The following is a 15,760-nucleotide window of genomic DNA, read 5'->3' as shown; positions in this document are numbered from 1 at the left end:
CTTGGGTTCGCTGTGCTTCTTCCTGAAGCGTGCAAGCGTATTATTAGGCATAGCACTTTTTGGGAGGTTTGTCTTTCTTTGGCGGTCATTCTCGGACATGAAACACCTTTTTCACAAATTCAGGAGAGCAATGTACATTGGATTGGAGTTCTCTGCGCTTCGAGCTCGGAATCTCAACTAGTGTGTAGGTCTGAAGACCCATAGCTCTACCTCAAAATCCCAACTATCAACCACGACCGAACGCATTGTTGGTCCCGCTTAATTGCACACCTGTTTAGGCTTGAGGCGTGACCAGTTTACGATAAACGTTATAATGAAGTGACACAAATATCTGTAGCATTGAATCAAGTCAAGGGGGGACATATCGTAAGACCAAGATGCCTTTTATAATTATCTGACACCGAAGCCCCACTTTACGGGCACTCGAAGAATATGCGAAAACATAGACCCCTCCAGCGCCGCCCGGTCCGCTTATACACTAAAAGCCCAGGAGTAAGAATCTAGAAAACTTACACCGAAGAAACTAGCGCGACTAATATGCTGTCACGTGCTTTGGTATAAATCACCTTGTTACAAATCTGCGCTCTTCAAAATCTTTCCACGTCAGTCTCTACAACGCCTCGATCGCCTTCATCAAAACCTCCAAGCTTCTCGTCCCGAATCCCTCTAGCCCCTCCCTAAGCACCCACGCAATATCACTCTGAACACCTAGCGGTACATAACATCTCCCTTCGCCTCTCTCCACCTCCATCCTCTCGCCCAGTCTACTCGTGTGTTCCCACTCTTTCGCCGCTGACTCCGCACTCTGAATGACCTTCTTTGGAATCCCGCACATAGCGGCGCAATGCATGCCGAAACTGCCTTCCGCAACTCCATCCTCTAATTTGTATAGAAACGTCACATTACGATTCTCCTCATCCACTCTTATCCGCATCCGTTTGGCCGCAATCTCAGGATGGGCTTCAAACTCCCTCGCTAAGCTTCTATAATGAGTGGCAAAGAAGCCAACGCACCCGACACGACTGGCTATATCGTGCAGAACAGCCTGTGCAACAGCCACGCCATCATAGGAGGATGTTCCACGGCCAAGCTCGTCGAGTATGACGAGGGAGCGAGGCGTTGCTTCTGAGAGAATTTTCTGGGTTTCAGAGAGCTCGACAAAGAAGGTCGATTGAGCAGCGAAGATATTGTCGTTGGCTCCTAGACGTGACATAATGCGATCAATGGGTGTGAGGCGGGCTGAGGTAGCAGGGAGGTAGCAGCCAATTTGGGCTAGGATAACCGCGATACAAGTCTAAAAAGAATCAGTTGTGTTTGGTCGGTATAGAGGGCTATAAAGTACAGAGGAAATTTAGAAAGACATACCATCCGCAATATTGTCGATTTGCCAGCAGCGTTGGCGCCGGTGAGCAAGTCGATGTTCGGAGCGTTGCCACCCAATTTAATGTCATTTGGAATAAAGTCCGTCACACTTGTCAACATGCACGGGTGGCGCAATTCCTCAAACTCTATGACGGTTCTGTTATCCTTAACGAAAACAGGTCTGCAGCTTGGTTCACCAAGTGAAGCAGATGCTCTGGCTAGGCTGATGAGACAGTCCAGCTGTGCGATAATCTTGATGGCAGCTAGCCAGGTGGCATAATCCTCATCAAACCGGGCATAAAATCTCCCCGCGACTTCGCGAACAATTTGACCGTGTGTCTCTTGTACTTCTTGAAGCGCACGTACTAGTTTGCGAAGCTCAGGGCTGTAGTAGCGCTTAACCTTTGCCGTAGCAGACATTTGGTCCCAGTTCTTTGGGACATTCTTCACTTTAGCTGGTACTTCGAGTTGATATATTTCCTTGCCGTTATCCCGGAATACAATCGCCGTAGAGTTCAGCTCACGCCTTGCTTTCTTCAAGAGCTTGTCGAGCCCAGCAAGACACTCGTTGATGTTTTCCTGGCTGTTGTCGAAATCTTCCTCGACTCCCGGCTCGGGGACAAGGATCCCCTCCTGCTTAGCCTTTTCACGGTCAAATGCAGATTTCCACTTGTTCAGACACCCAGATAAATCGGGCATGGACGAGATAAGTTGCCCGATAACACCATCTCCAGCACCGAATTCGCTAAGAATGCTCATAGTATATTCAATCTGTTCGAATCCCTCTAGGACTTTGAGGAAATCCTGAGCTTTGCAGCGGCCAGCGTGAACACGAGAGATGAGTCGTTCCAAATCTGGCAGTTTGCCAAGGGATGAAGTAAAGCGCTCAGTTACTGTAGTATCGGCGTTTAGAGCATCAACAGCATCTAGGCGAGCGTTGATTTTGGTCGGGTCAGCCAATGGGTGGCACACCCACTGCCGAAGCATCCTTTTTCCGAAGGGTGTGATACACCTATTCAGCATAGAGAACAAGGTGCCATTAGTAGTGCCGTCAAAGGTGTTCGCAAATATCTATATTTAGTTAGTACTCATAGAATTGGTTCGACAAAGTTGAGACTCTCACCTCAAGATTTATCAGGCTCTGACCATCGAGAACTAAACTAGTAGCCTTCCTAATGGGATCGTACCAGGAGAAATTACCTAAAGTGACGAGATCTCGCTCGATTTTCAGCTAACTGAGTTAGTATCAATGCCCTGAGTTATAGGGAGGACCGCATTACTCACCATTCTCAGATATTGCAATAGAGCACCAAATGCAGACATGACTAGCTCCTTGTCTCGCGCTTCTCTCAGCACTGACGGCCAGGCTTCAATATTGTCCCGATCTGGGGATACAAAGTAGTCGCTTGCATCAATCTCCCGGCAGGTGATGTCTGCCGACCAGAACTCCTTTGCCGGCTTCAGATAATTCCAAAGCGTTGTTGGGCTTGTGTTATTTTTGAGGATGCGCAATGCCTTTGCAGATATGCAGGACTTCTCCAGGAGCAGCTCTCCGGGCCGAGTCTGTGCTACAAATGTCTCGAATTTTGTCATATCAATATCATCAACAAATTGACAGAGATGGAACTGGGCAGTAGCGGTGTCAACAAACGCAATGCCGAAAGTGGGAAGATTGTCCTGCTCGATCTCCTTGATCGCAACGCAGAATGTTGACATGTCATCTTGAAGCATACCACCATCCACCAAAGTACCTGCGGTAAGAACAGCAGCAAGTTCTCGTCTTATAATCTTTTCTTCTTTCTGTGGCTTGCCAGGTTTCTTGCCGTCTCTCTCGCGCATTTCTTTTGCCAAAGCAGACTCCATCTGATCGACCCTGGCGATCTTGAATCCCTTAGCCACGAATTGATTTGCCCATTGATCCAACGAAGCCTCGGGAACACCAACCATCCGCATGTTGACTCTGTCGGTGAGCTTGAGGTCGAAAAGTTGATGACCAATAGTAGCGTCGTTCTCGTACAACTCATAGAATTTGCCCTTTTTGAAGAAGACAATAGTGTCCCAAAACTTCTGTTTGATCTCCCAATACTGTTTCTCGAAAGGCGAGAATTTGTTCCAAGCCAACGGCGGAATATAAATTGTACGGGGATCGTAATCCGGGTGGCCAGGGGGATTTCGATCCGCGTCAAGAATGTTAGCTAGCCATGGATATCGCTGATCAGGTTCAGTGACGTGAGCCTTCTGCTTTCCCTTGTCTGCTTTTGTCTTCTTCTGAGGAACAGCCGTTGAGCGAGGTTTAAGGGGTTCAAGATTCTCCGGGTCGTAAGTCCATTGCTGTGCCGTTGAGACAGTAGGCATCTCATCATCTTCATCCTCATCATCAGCTGGAGGCGGTCGAGTGGGCAGCTGAATTGACTTCTTTCGTGGTTGTGGCTCCGGTTGGCGTCTTCGTTTCTGTGGTACAATTGCCTCTTCATCGGAGTCATCTGGCACGATAAAATCGTCCATATCTAGTGGAGCATTAGAAATGTCATCAGGTATCAAGTGATAGAGTTGCCATAGGTAAAACAGTCAATACATCTCTCATACTTCCAGTGCAAGAGCAAGTTATTGTGAATGAGGACCACGTCAAATAAGAAAGCTTAGGAAGAGGTAGGGTAGTGATACGTACCACCCTCTAGCATAGCATCCTCCGTGGCAGCATCGAATCCAAATTCGTCATCTGAATCCTCTAGGCTCACTTTTCTTCGTTTGGACGCTCTCCTGCCAGTAGCGTTGGAGGAGATTGGGTGGAAAACATCGTCGTCATCAGACTCAGCATAATTTACAGCCTTCTTACCCTGTATGAAAGGTGAGTAGATTAAGCTTTTTGTTAACGTATCTGGATAATGGGATATCTACCTTTCTGATGGGGCTGCTCATAGAAACACCTGCTACCTCTAACAAAACACTATCAGCTCCTACACCTGCAGGCGTTACAGGTGATAGCAGACCATTCTCCTTATTCTTCCCTTTTCCATCGTCACTCTCGCTATACACTGGGCTAGACGGCTCAGGAGCATCGCTGCTTGGAGCTGGCGTCAATGCCGCACTGGAATCATAACCGGCTGAGATCTTCTTGCTAATGGGAGCTCGAATCGTGCTTGCTGGGGAAGCCGCCGGTGGGGAGGATTTAGTAATAGGACTTGAACCAGCGTCAGACTTTTTTTGAAAGAATCCAAGAATGGATTTCTGATTCTTCTTGGACTGCGAGCTAGGAGCCTGTTTTTTCGAAGCAGATGGTCGTGGTGTTGATAGCTCATTGCCTTCAATTCCTCGGGCCATATCTGCTAAGGAAGGAAGGCAATTGGCGAGTGGTTGTTAGTGAGGGTGGAATATGGAAAGAGGGAGAGTGGAGAGCTGGGATCGCGACCTCTTGACGAAAGACCCGACAGGGGACGCGTTCGCGTTGATTGCCTTGGCAATTTTGTACGTGCCAGCCTCGCAAAAATTATTTCCGGCCCGCTTGTCACGCCCTGCTCTGAATTTGGCCCTGCAATGACTAACTTATCCCCTAACCCGCCACGTTGGATCCATCTGTTATCGATAAGAATTTGGCCAATCATTTCAATAGGATCAAATTGCTGTGCTCAGGAATGAGACTGGTTGATCCACTAAATGTCATATAAAATAATCTATATAGCTTATTCCTTAGAGTTGAGTCGCTTAATATGAGGTAGCCGACACTCGTCCTTTCTGCAGAACGGAATCTGATATATTTTTACACCTAAAATGAGTCCTTGGCGCTTGCAGAGGCCTCTAAAAAGGTGCAAAATTAGGCAACGGCCACGGCTCTGGTGGTGGGTTTTTAGCAACCCGATTCAGTTAAACGTTATGTTAAGTCAGTTGAACAAGATCTGCATTATTGGAAGTACGATTAAAAGGCATAGTTGATAGTAATATATTCATCAAATCTATGTAGGCTATACGCGTAGTTTTGATTCTGGTGTTTCGCACGGACCATCTACTAGATGGACACTGGCGGGTTAAGCGATGGGCTACTCTCCCTCTCACCCGGAGAAAAAGGTGGCTGATATTCGTCCGTGCGCCCACCAAGCGAGCGCAGTCTGTTCACACTATTTTGATGTAAACAGGACACTTATTACCACTCTCACACCTCACAATGCCTTCTTATAAGGTAATTAAAGTACGCAAATCAGTCGCGTGCTCTTATACACCCCTGCAGGAGCTTTTTGCGGACTAATGACTAGGTACTAGCTAGGTAGAAAAATTGAACGATTTTAGTGCGGGCGCATGGACGAATATCGGCCACCTTTTTCTCCGGGTGAGAGTCTCCTATCTATGGCTTTCAGATACATGGGGCCTCGGGATCGCAATCATAAGATTAACCATACTAGGTGTGAATAGTATGATCCACTCAGAAACTATATATCACTATGTGCATTGTGTCAAAGTTTCTGTTAGCCGCGCGAAGCTTTTCTGGATTTATTTTTTTGCATCCTCCAATGCCTGCTATATTGGGGGTGTTGCGGGAAGGGTACGTGGGCCTGGTGGTAAGCCAGCCGCAACTCGTCTGCTTAGAGTTGGAGTAGTCGAAGCAACTGAGGGACGCTGATAAATACATGACATACATGTAATTATATATATATGTCGACACCGATACCCTCCACCTCAACGAACCCTCCCAATCGAGAAGCTAAAGATGGCAATGATATTATGCGCTACTGGTAGCACAGCAAGTGCAATTGGAAATGCTGAAGAGGCAATTTAGAAGCCCAAAAAACTTCCTTGGCCTCTTACGCGAGCTCCGCAACATCATATACGCCGGCTGAAGATACACCACGCTCCATGGGTCATCCATATGTTGGCTTGTCTAGCAAAACAACTGGATTCCCTTGTCACTACCCAAATTTGCAGATGAACATGCCGAAATCCAGATATATCTGTCGTGAACGCGGAACTCAGTCTTCTTGGCACGAATAAGCAACTCCAGACCGAATATACGGAACACTATCTCGCGCATGGAACGATCTGGGCGTCAGTTTGTTTCTTTGGGAATCCTGACACGTTTAGCACCTCCAAATGGCTTCTTAAAATGTGATACGGGATGGCTGTGTACACCAGGAAACAATTAGATGTTGCAAAATATTGGAAGATGCGGAATTGGTACATCCGTCTGGCGGCCTAATCTACGACGTATAACACAGCTCTTGGACCGCCAGGCCGGCGGTATTATTATGGATGTGATACAAGGAATTCTCTCACTCCCTGACAGTAGCATTCAACGTCGCATGGACATTGAAATCGACTTCTTCATCGTACGTTGGGTTTTGACCCTGAACAGCCACTATGGGACAAAATTGGGACTAAACGCCTTTTTCGCGGTCCAACCATTGGGAGAAATTAGACTGAAGCGTTTGAGCATAGCAGTTTTTGCAGAAACCGAACTTGCTCACCACGGAGGTTCGAATCACTCCTTGAGCGGCGGATAGTGCGGTGGTACAAGAGCGAGGTGTTTTGTATGCGAAAGACCGAGGAAATAGATCAAGCCACCAAGAGGTCAGTTGTTGGAATGCATGCAGGTTCCGAAATGCAGAACAACAGCTGGTAGAATGACTTGGCATTGCTCTGGCAAAATGAGTTATCTGCTCTTTTCGTTCAGACAGAGGACAAGAAGCCAGAAGATGAAGTTGGATAATGGCTAGGCAAAGGATGTGTGTGGATTGAGACACAACATGAGACCGCAGCAGGATAAAATAATCAAAAATTAATCAGTAGACTGGAAACTCTCATTGGAAGATTTCATAATGTCGAATCCGCCTAAGGCTGTTCTGAAGTATCCTCTAGAAAAGCTGAGCGCTTAAACGTTAGGGGTCATGTTGGAAGGTCTGTAGGATTATTGCGATGATCTTATATGCTCAGCATCCTGCGCCAAATTCATCAAACTTTGGAAATAGATAAGCATATAGTCGACATGCAGGAGTAACCCGAGGTCCGGTTACGTACAATGCAGAGTTCAAATGGGACACTCGCGTTGATGATGGCGGTGAACACTAATTTGGCAATGTTTTGGGGAAGCTTGTGAGATGGTGCATCTTCCACGGCCCCGTCAATGACTGCAACGTCTCTCGAAGGCACATCGACAGTGTCGCGAGTAGCCTTGAAGCGCGTTGCTTCCCGAACGAAGGCTGCTCTGATGTATAGTCAGAATGCCGGATGGAACCTTCATATAAATACTCCTCTTTTGGCGTTTCACTAACAAGAAGAGAGCAGAAACCTCACCTCTGGCTCAGAAGCTCAAGCAACTGGTCATCTACAGCATCAATTCCGGCCCGCACTTGATCAAGACTAGAGCAGCAGGTTGACCCATTTGCAAAGGTAATGCCGGCTGTTCCCCATGGAATTACCCTATTTGCAGTTGATGGTGGCAGAGATGGCAATGCGGTCCCATAGCACGGAGCCGCAAAATCGCTAGTCGAAGTTCCCGTTGCGGAGACGGTTTCGAGAGTCAGAGCGAGAAAGACTAGGTACTTCATGGTGTGGTTGTTAGTGGCACTTGCCAGGGCTAACATCATTGCTGAGCATCTAATTTTTCCGTCCGAGAGTCTGACAGCAGATCGCCAGTGCTCTGCCAGCTCCCAACGACATGCGCCTATGTTTATAGCCCGAAGAAAGTTGCGGCTCTCTTCCTCTTCAGCCATTGCCCGTTTGTTTCACTCGTCATCAATCATGGAGCACCGCGACTACAGTGCAAGTATATATCTATCGTGGCCGCGGAATCTTGCTTATCATTTATAGGCCGCTGTAGCCGCGCTCAACACGCTGCAGTCTAACTTCTCCATCGTGGACGCAATTCGTAAATCGGGGCGAGGCATGAACAAGGATGCAATACCCGAGATGATTGAATGGTGTCGGAAGATAGGGTACGAGGTGTGCGGCTCCCGAGCAACCTCTCCCTCTACTCTCTGCTAAAGACCCTACCAGCCCTCCGAATTTGACCGGCTGAAACCTATACATATTGCGGGGACGAAGGGAAAAGGCTCCACAAGCGCTTTTATCTCCTCAATTCTAGCTCAATACCTTCCTACCGTGGAGCAATCAACCCCAAAACTCCATCGAGTCGGTCTCTACACATCCCCACATCTTCGCTTCGTCCGCGAGCGCATCCAGATAGACAACCAGCCTCTCTCCGAGCCCAATTTCGCTAAATACTTCTTTGAAGTATGGGATCGACTCGAAGCCGCCGCGGAGGCCTCAAACATCGCTCCTGATGCATCTGGCAGCAAGCCGGTCTATTTCCGCTACCTCACCCTCATGGCACTGCATGCTTACCTCCAGGAATCCGTAGATTCCACCGTCGTTGAGTGCGGCATCGGGGGAGAATATGATAGTACAAATATCCTCGTTCACCCTACCGTTGCTGCAGTAACTAACCTAGGTATCGACCATATTTCTATGCTGGGACCCACATTGCCAGAAATAGCATGGCACAAAGCAGGCATCTTCAAGCCTGATAGCGTAGCATTTACGGTTCCTCAACCCGCTGAGGCACTGACTGTACTTCGTGAGCGCGCTGCGGAGAAGGGGATATCATTGCATGTAGTCGAGCGGCATCCAGATCTCGAGAATGATTCCATAAAGCTGGGACTCTCAGCCGACTTCCAGAAAACCAACGCGTCACTTGCTATTGCTGTTGTTGCAGCCCATCTGCGCGCTATTGGATACACCTCAATTCCCGATCCTACAGTAACACCACACATTCAGCTCCCGGCCGAGTTCAAGCGCGGCCTTGAACAGGTGCAGTGGCCTGGACGCTGCGAGGTCCGGCGTGATGCACAAAGCGGTATCGCATGGCACATTGACGGCGGTCACACTCTTGACAGCATTGAGGTTTCTGGCCGCTGGTTTGCTGAGCAGATCTCCGCTTCTTCACCGAACGGCTCGCGTCAAGCACAGAAACCAATAATCCTAATCTTTAACCAACAAACTCGTGATGCCAACGCTCTCGCCCGCGCGCTCTACACCACCCTCCAAAGCGGACTTTCCACCTCCACTTCCCCTTTCACTCACGTGTTTTTCACGACGAATCAGACTTTTAGCACGGGCTACAAACCCGATCTCATCTCTCTCAATACCAATAAATCTGATGTTGACACTCTAGCAGTGCAACGCGCCCTTGCCTCAACATGGGAAGAAATCGACCATAGTGCGTCAGTCAGCGTTGTGCGAACCATCGAGGAGGCCATTACCAAAGCACAAGAAATAGCAGCGACGTGGGAAGGTGGCGGTGACATTATGGTATTGATTACTGGGAGTCTGCATCTAGTTGGCGGAGCCATTGAAGTGTTGGAAAGTGAGAAATAGCTGTATTAGAACGTAGCTGGCGGTTTGTATTATTTTCACCATGTAGATGGGCCTTAGTATCCTTTTAAGCCGTTCCAATTCAACTAGATTCGAGCTTAAACCTCAACTTTTTGGATGATTAACTCAAGCTTTATTATTACCTGTAAATGCCTATCATAGTTATCGCTAAGAGAACCCGCTTATATCTGAGCACCTTCCCGGGGAAATGTTCTGTTCTCAAGTTCGAACTCTGTAAGGACGGGGGGGGGGGGTTCCCGGACTACATGACGCAAGACTTCCAAAGTGCAGTCACAGGAACAAGGCTACTGCGATCGGAACATTGATTAAACTGACTCTTTTCGTAACGCTAAGGGAGGGATACTCGACTATCATGAATTTCCCGAGTATTAGTGAAAACAGCAATGCTAACTCTGGGATTAATTGAATAGAATGTTACCGCAATCGCGCTAACCATTTTCGTTATTCGATCCTCTTCTTCCCTTCCTCAAGATATCCCGGCCTAGCATCACTCTTACCTCTCTCATGCCTGCTCACCAACGGCCCGGTGATAGGGTTGTTCTTAACCTGGATCAGAGCGTCTTGATAACCTTCTGTAGCCCATGGCGGCGTGTTCAGTTTTGGCCAGTTGACCTAAGTGTATGTTAGCTCTCCATCGTAAACGTCGGTTATAAGAGCGACATACGTAGAGGGTCCCGTGGGTCCAGATAAAATTCAGGCAAGCGGCGGCAAGGCCCAAGCAAAGTATCATGATGAGCCGAAGTGGCCAAACTGTAGCGGTTGGGTCTCGGCGTGTGAAAGAACCAACCAGGACGAAGAAAATGCTAGCTGCAAGGATGTATGGAATGGATTGGATGAATAGTGGCCTTCGGTCGGTAAAGAGAAGGCTGCTTCCGATCCCAGAGTTGGAAGGTAGATAGGCGCCTAAAAAGAGATCAAAAGCATCTTGCCGTAGCCCATCAGCGAAATTGTTCCGTAGATAGCGAGTACAGGAGTTGTTCAGATCCCGCAACATGCCGGCTTTTGTCCGCTTGCCGCTTCGTGTAAAGTCCGTCTTCAAAGCACCAGTACCGGAATAAGATTTTGAGACGACGTCTGCATTATCGGCCCACATATTGCGAAACGCAAACCCAAAGGCGACGTCGTCTTCAGCATTCTCACCTTCTTTTAGGATGCCAACATCAATCAACATTCTGCTGAGAATATAGTGTCCAAGCATATTTTGGACAACATTGGTCCGGTCAAGGCAATCCATACAATTAGTCCGAACGACGGCTGATTGTTGTCGGCGTACCTCCATACGACCGGATGCATCGCCTGGCATATCCACTCCACGGAAATACCCATGTTTTAAGACCGGTTCCTCCAATCGCTGCATTAGCAGCTTAGCCCGATGCCACTGCAAACCCCTAGTTTCGTTGTGGAAATCAAAATAGACATAGTGAAGATGATCGAAAGCCTGTTTCTCCTGGTTTGGCTCGACAACATGAAATTTCTCATTTGTAATGTTGTCCGATTCGATATTCTCAGAAGGAGAGGACACCAAAATGTTGACCATTTGCTCATATGCTTCTTTCACCCGTATTTCTCGCCCTTTTTGATTAACCAGATTGACAAGCCAATTGTCACCGTACAGCCGTACTTGCTCTGAAAAGTGCAGTTTCGCTGCGTGAACTGCGCTTTCTACTCCTCTAATCTGAAGTTTTGGCACGTAGTGAAGGGTATTAACTTCGGCCCAGTAGACAGGAACACTTCCTCTAGTTTGCATATATGCCAGGACCTGAACTTCCTTTCCAGATTGGCCCGTGGTGGTCCCGTTCTGGTAGGAGCCACTCCCAGCAAAACCTCCAAGACCGCCAGAAGCCTGATCGTTCAGAATAACTACTTGCTCCGTTTCGTTGAAGTTTGAAACATTCCCGTTTTCGTCAATGCCGCGAGAGAAGTATCGTGTGCCCGCCCTGTGTCTCGACCGCCTAGTGATCAGAATAAAGGTCAGAGGAGTGCCCTTAACTGACGTGTTCTTGATCTCCATCATCCCGAACATGACTGGCAAAATATATGGGTCGACATCTGGCTGCTGTCCGATGGAATGTCTGACCCCATACCCACTACCATTCCCAGCCCGGAAATCTATCAAATCCGTCTGTATGAATCTATTCCAGAAGAATCGATCATCTGCCCGCTTCCACAGTGGGACAGACGGATCGCTCTGAGCTTGCCGTTGGAAGCTATTCGTAATGTCGAAAGTATAAGAAAAATATAAAGGTCCTGTCTTCAGTAGATTTTTGAGGAGTGAGAGGTAAGTATCCTCATCTGGGTCATGCAGAGGGCGTTCGCGAAGAGGAAGGAATTCTGTTGTAACAACCTTATAGATCATATGGCCCTTGATTCTTCCCATGGGTTGTGCTTTAGTAATGACGATAATGTATTTATCTAAACAAGTTAATTAGCATCAAGCTATATTACGGTTTGCGTTATTGTATTACTATACCTAATCGAAGTTTAATCATGCCTAGGATGCCAGCGATACTTGAAACTCTCTTCGATCCCAGCAGCTTCCCGTCATAGAGCCTCAAGTCCCCAGACGGCCGATCTACGACCAAGGTCGGAGAAGAGGGAGATGATGGCGAGGAGAATGCATAATGCGACGGGGAGGAATGGACGTTGATGTCCCGGAAAGGTAGGGCTGCAGCCATTGCAGGTTCGTGAAATGGCTAATGCACTGCTAGATGGCTTCCCTTGCCTGTGAGATACCAAGCTGGCAACCCTTAGAAGAGATAAAATTTCTAGGAGGACTCGAATTAGTGATACGGTGATGTTGTTGTGGTGTTGTTTATTCAAGTTGCCTGTTTTCATCTCGAGGGATGACGACAACTTGCTGGAGAGGCTGAAGTTCCTCCGAGCCCCGGGACATCGCGCTTAACCTTTCATTTACCTTCAAACAATAACCAAGATTCGTCAACGACCGCTTATCCGCCATCCGCGTCCTTGCTCTCGTTTACGAACCCTTCAACTCCATCTAAACCGCGCTACCTCACATATCGTCTCCCTCTTCATCACTCTCCTACCAACCTTCTCGCTCTCCACATATCCAGACTATGGCAGCAAGGGTTCAGCAAGGCGCTCGCCCTGGGGGGACTAGGTTCGCCCAGTTCAAGCTGGTACTATTAGGTATAAATCCGAACAAAACGCGTGCAACTGCTTCAAGTTTGTGCTAACATGTCGGCAGGCGAATCTGCTGTCGGAAAGGTTCGTTTAACCCGCTTTGACAGGCAGCCACGTTCATCGAACTGATAAACGAATACAGAGTTCACTCGTCTTACGATTTGTTAAAGTAAGTAGGAGCGTATTGTAGGAGAATTATGTTCGGAAATAAAAGCTCATGTGTACTTTAGGATCAATTCGATGATTATCGAGAGTCAACTATCGGCGCAGCATTTCTCACCCAGACTATCGCACTCGACGAAACCACCACAGTAAAGTTCGAGATATGGGATACAGCCGGACAGGAGCGGTACAAGTCATTAGCACCTATGTACTACAGGAACGCGAACTGCGCCGTTGTAGTTTACGACATTACACAAGCCGTACATTTAATCCTTCTTATCCCCGCATATTACCAGCTCCGGTACTGATGTTCGCATAGTCATCTTTAGATAAAGCAAAAGCATGGGTAAAGGAACTCCAACGACAAGCCAACGAGAATATCATCATCGCTCTTGCAGGAAACAAGCTGGATTTAGTGACAGAGAACCCGGATAAGCGCGCGATCTCGGCGGCGGACGCAGAACAATACGCCAAAGAGGCAGGCCTGCTATTCTTTGAAACATCTGCGAAGACCGCAGAAAATGTGCGAGAACTATTCACTGCCATCGCAAAGAAGTTACCACTGGACCAAGCCGGTCCCAGAAACATCAGATCAGGACCCCACCGCCAAGGAGTCAACCTTAGACCAGAAGCAAACCAAACACAAGGCCCTGGAGGTTGCAACTGTTAGCCTCTACATGGGTGTGCTACGTTTGGTTTACTCGATTGTTCGTCAATACGATTCTTACCTGTACTCCAACATTTAGCGGGTGGGGTACAGAGGGCATCTCCGAGAGGCAAATTAGGGAATGTAACCACTCGGTTTCTCCATTCAGGCCTCTTCTCGCCGACTTCTTAGGTTCTTGGAGCATAGGCGTGGTTTTAAGAGATACGGGTTTTCGAAAGCTGCCAATAAATTCTAATGATTCCCATAGTTTTGGCCCATTCTTTATATGCATTTCTGACATTTTTGTGGAGTTGGTGAATGTATTATTGGCACGTGGCCATGCTCTATCAGTCTTACAGAACAAGCTTTTGATATCTCCTGGGGACTGCTTCGTGAGTGATTTTTATCGGATTCTAAATTTATCATCACTTGTGCTTGTAAAAACGAGCAGCTCATCATAGAAACGGACACAATCGTTCTATCGTATTTTAGTGATGAACAGAAAGAAATGCTGGGCCCAGTATTCTTACGATCTTAAAACCCCCAATCTCATCCCATAAAGGGTGTTTCTCCTATTCGGTTTCTGTATTGTCCAAGACATCAAGCGATTAGGTTTCCAGGCATTCTGCTAAATTCTATCCACCATTAATAGTAGACCCCCGATCCGTTCTCGACATTTCCTCTAAAGCGCATTATTTGGCAAGTTTCTTCTAAGAGTAGAAGACTAGTATATGGGAAATCCATTGTAAAGTTAGCCGCGTTCTACATCAATACCCAACGCAAGCACGCTTCGACAAAGCCGCAGGGTCGCGGCAATAACTTAATACAAGCGACGGGGGAACATTCATCTTGGCTACTGTCGGCGAGCCCAACGTGAAGCTAAGACAGATGAGTCTACCTACATGGCCTCGGCCATTCATAAGGATTATCACTAGGATCCTGAGATGGAATAGAGGTCAAACTAAATCATGTACATTTTAATGCTATAAATTCTTGAAACAGGAACTTCGGGTGTTCAATATTTACTGTTGAGTGAAGTTCCCACTATCCAAACCTATTCAAGTGCGCCCATATACACGACGCGGCTGTAATGCCAATATATACAGCGAAGGAAAATGTTCGCCGAAGCACAATGCAGGGCCTCATACAACTCTAGTTCCAGTTCTTGCTGGCTAGATTTTCCTTTCAACTCTTTTTAATTCATCCATCGAACCTCCTACTTCCGGCCAATTAAATCTTTTACTGCTTGCAAAACTCCTTTTTCTTCCTTCTCCTTCTCCTCAGTTACACTACTCTGCTCCACTTGCCCTACCACTCTTACATCCTGCCCCGCATCTTTCCCTGCCTTTTTCTCGGCGTCGCCTTTGACTTGGTTGATGACCTTTTTAATACTAGGTCCCTCCTTCTCCCTATTTCTCCTCTCCATCATAGCCCTAAACGCTTTCTCCTCTTCATCTCTAGCTTCCAACTCCCTCAACCACTTCTCCCTCTTCTCTGCCCTTTGCCTCTCTGCCACAACTCCTTCGAACTCCTTGCGTTTTTCGCGATCCTTCTGCCAGTACATACTGCCCACTAGCATGGCCACCAATGTGAATCCTTGCGCATAAATACGACGGCGAAACATAATATTAGTCTTCGCATGGTCACCACGGCGGATGGAGCGGGTGGCACCGACGAGGGCCCAGACAGTAAGAAGACAACCAAGGGGGATCAAGGGTTCTTCGCGGAGGCGGCGCGTGAGTTTTTGCAACCGGTTTTCGGAGTAGAAGTCCCTATAGTGAATATTAGTAAGTTGACTAGATTAATTTGGGAAGAAAACCAGATATATGACGAGTATGTAATAAGAAGCACATACTCATCTCCATCGAAGGAGGATGGGAGGGGCGCGTCAGACGCCATAAGAGAGGGGTTGTAATAGTACGGGCGTGCAGGAGAGCTCGTGTGAGCGGAATTGATGCGGTCTGGAGCGGCGGTAATTGCAACAAATTATAAGTTGAACACTAATTAGTCGTCACAAAATACGCTTGTATCAACAGATTTGGTCAAAGTTGGAATTGCTTCCTTGTT

The 15,760-nt window shown here is 47.6% G+C and overlaps 6 protein-coding genes across 6 annotated transcripts; 2 read left to right on the top strand and 4 right to left on the bottom strand.

The window, feature by feature from the left end:
* Positions 1–356: 356 nt before the first annotated feature.
* K441DRAFT_699538 (DNA mismatch repair protein Msh6) lies at positions 357–4,723 on the bottom strand. The gene is made up of 7 exons (XM_067653166.1): positions 4,353–4,723; positions 4,261–4,298; positions 4,031–4,199; positions 2,647–3,869; positions 2,486–2,593; positions 1,366–2,433; positions 357–1,294 (listed from the first exon to the last, which is right to left on the bottom strand). The coding sequence occupies exons 1-7, from the start codon at positions 4,681–4,683 to the stop codon at positions 611–613; spliced, it is 3,621 nt and encodes a 1,206-aa protein (XP_067499425.1). The 5' UTR covers positions 4,684–4,723; the 3' UTR covers positions 357–610.
* A 2,339-nt stretch (positions 4,724–7,062) lies between these two features.
* K441DRAFT_667052 (uncharacterized protein) lies at positions 7,063–7,912 on the bottom strand. The gene is made up of 3 exons (XM_067649757.1): positions 7,642–7,912; positions 7,366–7,552; positions 7,063–7,304 (listed from the first exon to the last, which is right to left on the bottom strand). The coding sequence occupies exons 1-3, from the start codon at positions 7,893–7,895 to the stop codon at positions 7,278–7,280; spliced, it is 468 nt and encodes a 155-aa protein (XP_067499424.1). The 5' UTR covers positions 7,896–7,912; the 3' UTR covers positions 7,063–7,277.
* Positions 7,913–8,088: 176 nt separating this feature from the next.
* On the top strand, positions 8,089–9,723 carry K441DRAFT_689777 (FolC bifunctional protein; the record flags this gene model as incomplete). Its single annotated transcript, XM_067652332.1, has 3 exons — positions 8,089–8,113; positions 8,168–8,289; positions 8,344–9,723. 3 exons carry the CDS (start codon positions 8,089–8,091, stop codon positions 9,721–9,723), a joined length of 1,527 nt encoding a protein of 508 aa, XP_067499423.1.
* A 239-nt stretch (positions 9,724–9,962) lies between these two features.
* K441DRAFT_618824 (phosphoinositide phosphatase-like protein) lies at positions 9,963–12,600 on the bottom strand. Its single transcript, XM_067645846.1, has 3 exons — positions 12,212–12,600; positions 10,406–12,153; positions 9,963–10,353 (listed from the first exon to the last, which is right to left on the bottom strand). The coding sequence occupies exons 1-3, from the start codon at positions 12,414–12,416 to the stop codon at positions 10,183–10,185; spliced, it is 2,124 nt and encodes a 707-aa protein (XP_067499422.1). The 5' UTR covers positions 12,417–12,600; the 3' UTR covers positions 9,963–10,182.
* Positions 12,601–12,818: 218 nt separating this feature from the next.
* On the top strand, positions 12,819–13,717 carry K441DRAFT_581881 (ras-domain-containing protein; the record flags this gene model as incomplete). Its single annotated transcript, XM_067644433.1, has 5 exons — positions 12,819–12,891; positions 12,950–12,969; positions 13,028–13,054; positions 13,116–13,307; positions 13,367–13,717. The coding sequence occupies 5 exons, from the start codon at positions 12,819–12,821 to the stop codon at positions 13,715–13,717; spliced, it is 663 nt and encodes a 220-aa protein (XP_067499421.1).
* A 963-nt stretch (positions 13,718–14,680) lies between these two features.
* Positions 14,681–15,752, bottom strand: K441DRAFT_667048 (uncharacterized protein). Its single transcript, XM_067649755.1, has 2 exons — positions 15,549–15,752; positions 14,681–15,465 (listed from the first exon to the last, which is right to left on the bottom strand). Exons 1-2 carry the CDS (start codon positions 15,590–15,592, stop codon positions 14,910–14,912), a joined length of 600 nt encoding a protein of 199 aa, XP_067499420.1. The 5' UTR covers positions 15,593–15,752; the 3' UTR covers positions 14,681–14,909.
* Positions 15,753–15,760: the final 8 nt, after the last annotated feature.

This window comes from Cenococcum geophilum, assembly GCF_001692895.1.
Source record: "Cenococcum geophilum 1.58 unplaced genomic scaffold K441scaffold_52, whole genome shotgun sequence".
NCBI classification, from domain to species: domain Eukaryota; kingdom Fungi; phylum Ascomycota; class Dothideomycetes; order Gloniales; family Gloniaceae; genus Cenococcum; species Cenococcum geophilum.
This window is presented reverse-complemented; position numbering and strand designations above follow the sequence as displayed.

Bases quoted from the DNA above. Each gene is read 5' to 3' on its own strand.
- K441DRAFT_699538 (XM_067653166.1), bottom strand. From the start codon at position 4,683: ATGGCCCGAGGAATTGAAGGCAATGAGCTATCAACACCACGACCATCT. The intron at 4,200-4,260 runs GTAGATATCCCA...CCTTTCATACAG, and splicing joins TGAGCAGCCCCATCAGAAAG to GGTAAGAAGGCTGTAAATTA. The intron at 1,295-1,365 runs GTATGTCTTTCT...GATTCTTTTTAG, and splicing joins AATCGACAATATTGCGGATG to ACTTGTATCGCGGTTATCCT.
- K441DRAFT_667052 (XM_067649757.1), bottom strand. From the start codon at position 7,895: ATGAAGTACCTAGTCTTTCTCGCTCTGACTCTCGAAACCGTCTCCGCA. The intron at 7,553-7,641 runs GTGAGGTTTCTG...ACTATACATCAG, and splicing joins CTTGAGCTTCTGAGCCAGAG to AGCAGCCTTCGTTCGGGAAG. The intron at 7,305-7,365 runs GTACGTAACCGG...CTATTTCCAAAG, and splicing joins TCCCATTTGAACTCTGCATT to TTTGATGAATTTGGCGCAGG.
- K441DRAFT_618824 (XM_067645846.1), bottom strand. From the start codon at position 12,416: ATGGCTGCAGCCCTACCTTTCCGGGACATCAACGTCCATTCCTCCCCG. The intron at 12,154-12,211 runs GTATAGTAATAC...TAACTTGTTTAG, and splicing joins CATGATTAAACTTCGATTAG to ATAAATACATTATCGTCATT. The intron at 10,354-10,405 runs GTATGTCGCTCT...ACATACACTTAG, and splicing joins GGACCCACGGGACCCTCTAC to GTCAACTGGCCAAAACTGAA.
- K441DRAFT_667048 (XM_067649755.1), bottom strand. From the start codon at position 15,592: ATGGCGTCTGACGCGCCCCTCCCATCCTCCTTCGATGGAGATGA. The intron at 15,466-15,548 runs GTATGTGCTTCT...TATTCACTATAG, and splicing joins TCCTCCTTCGATGGAGATGA to GGACTTCTACTCCGAAAACC.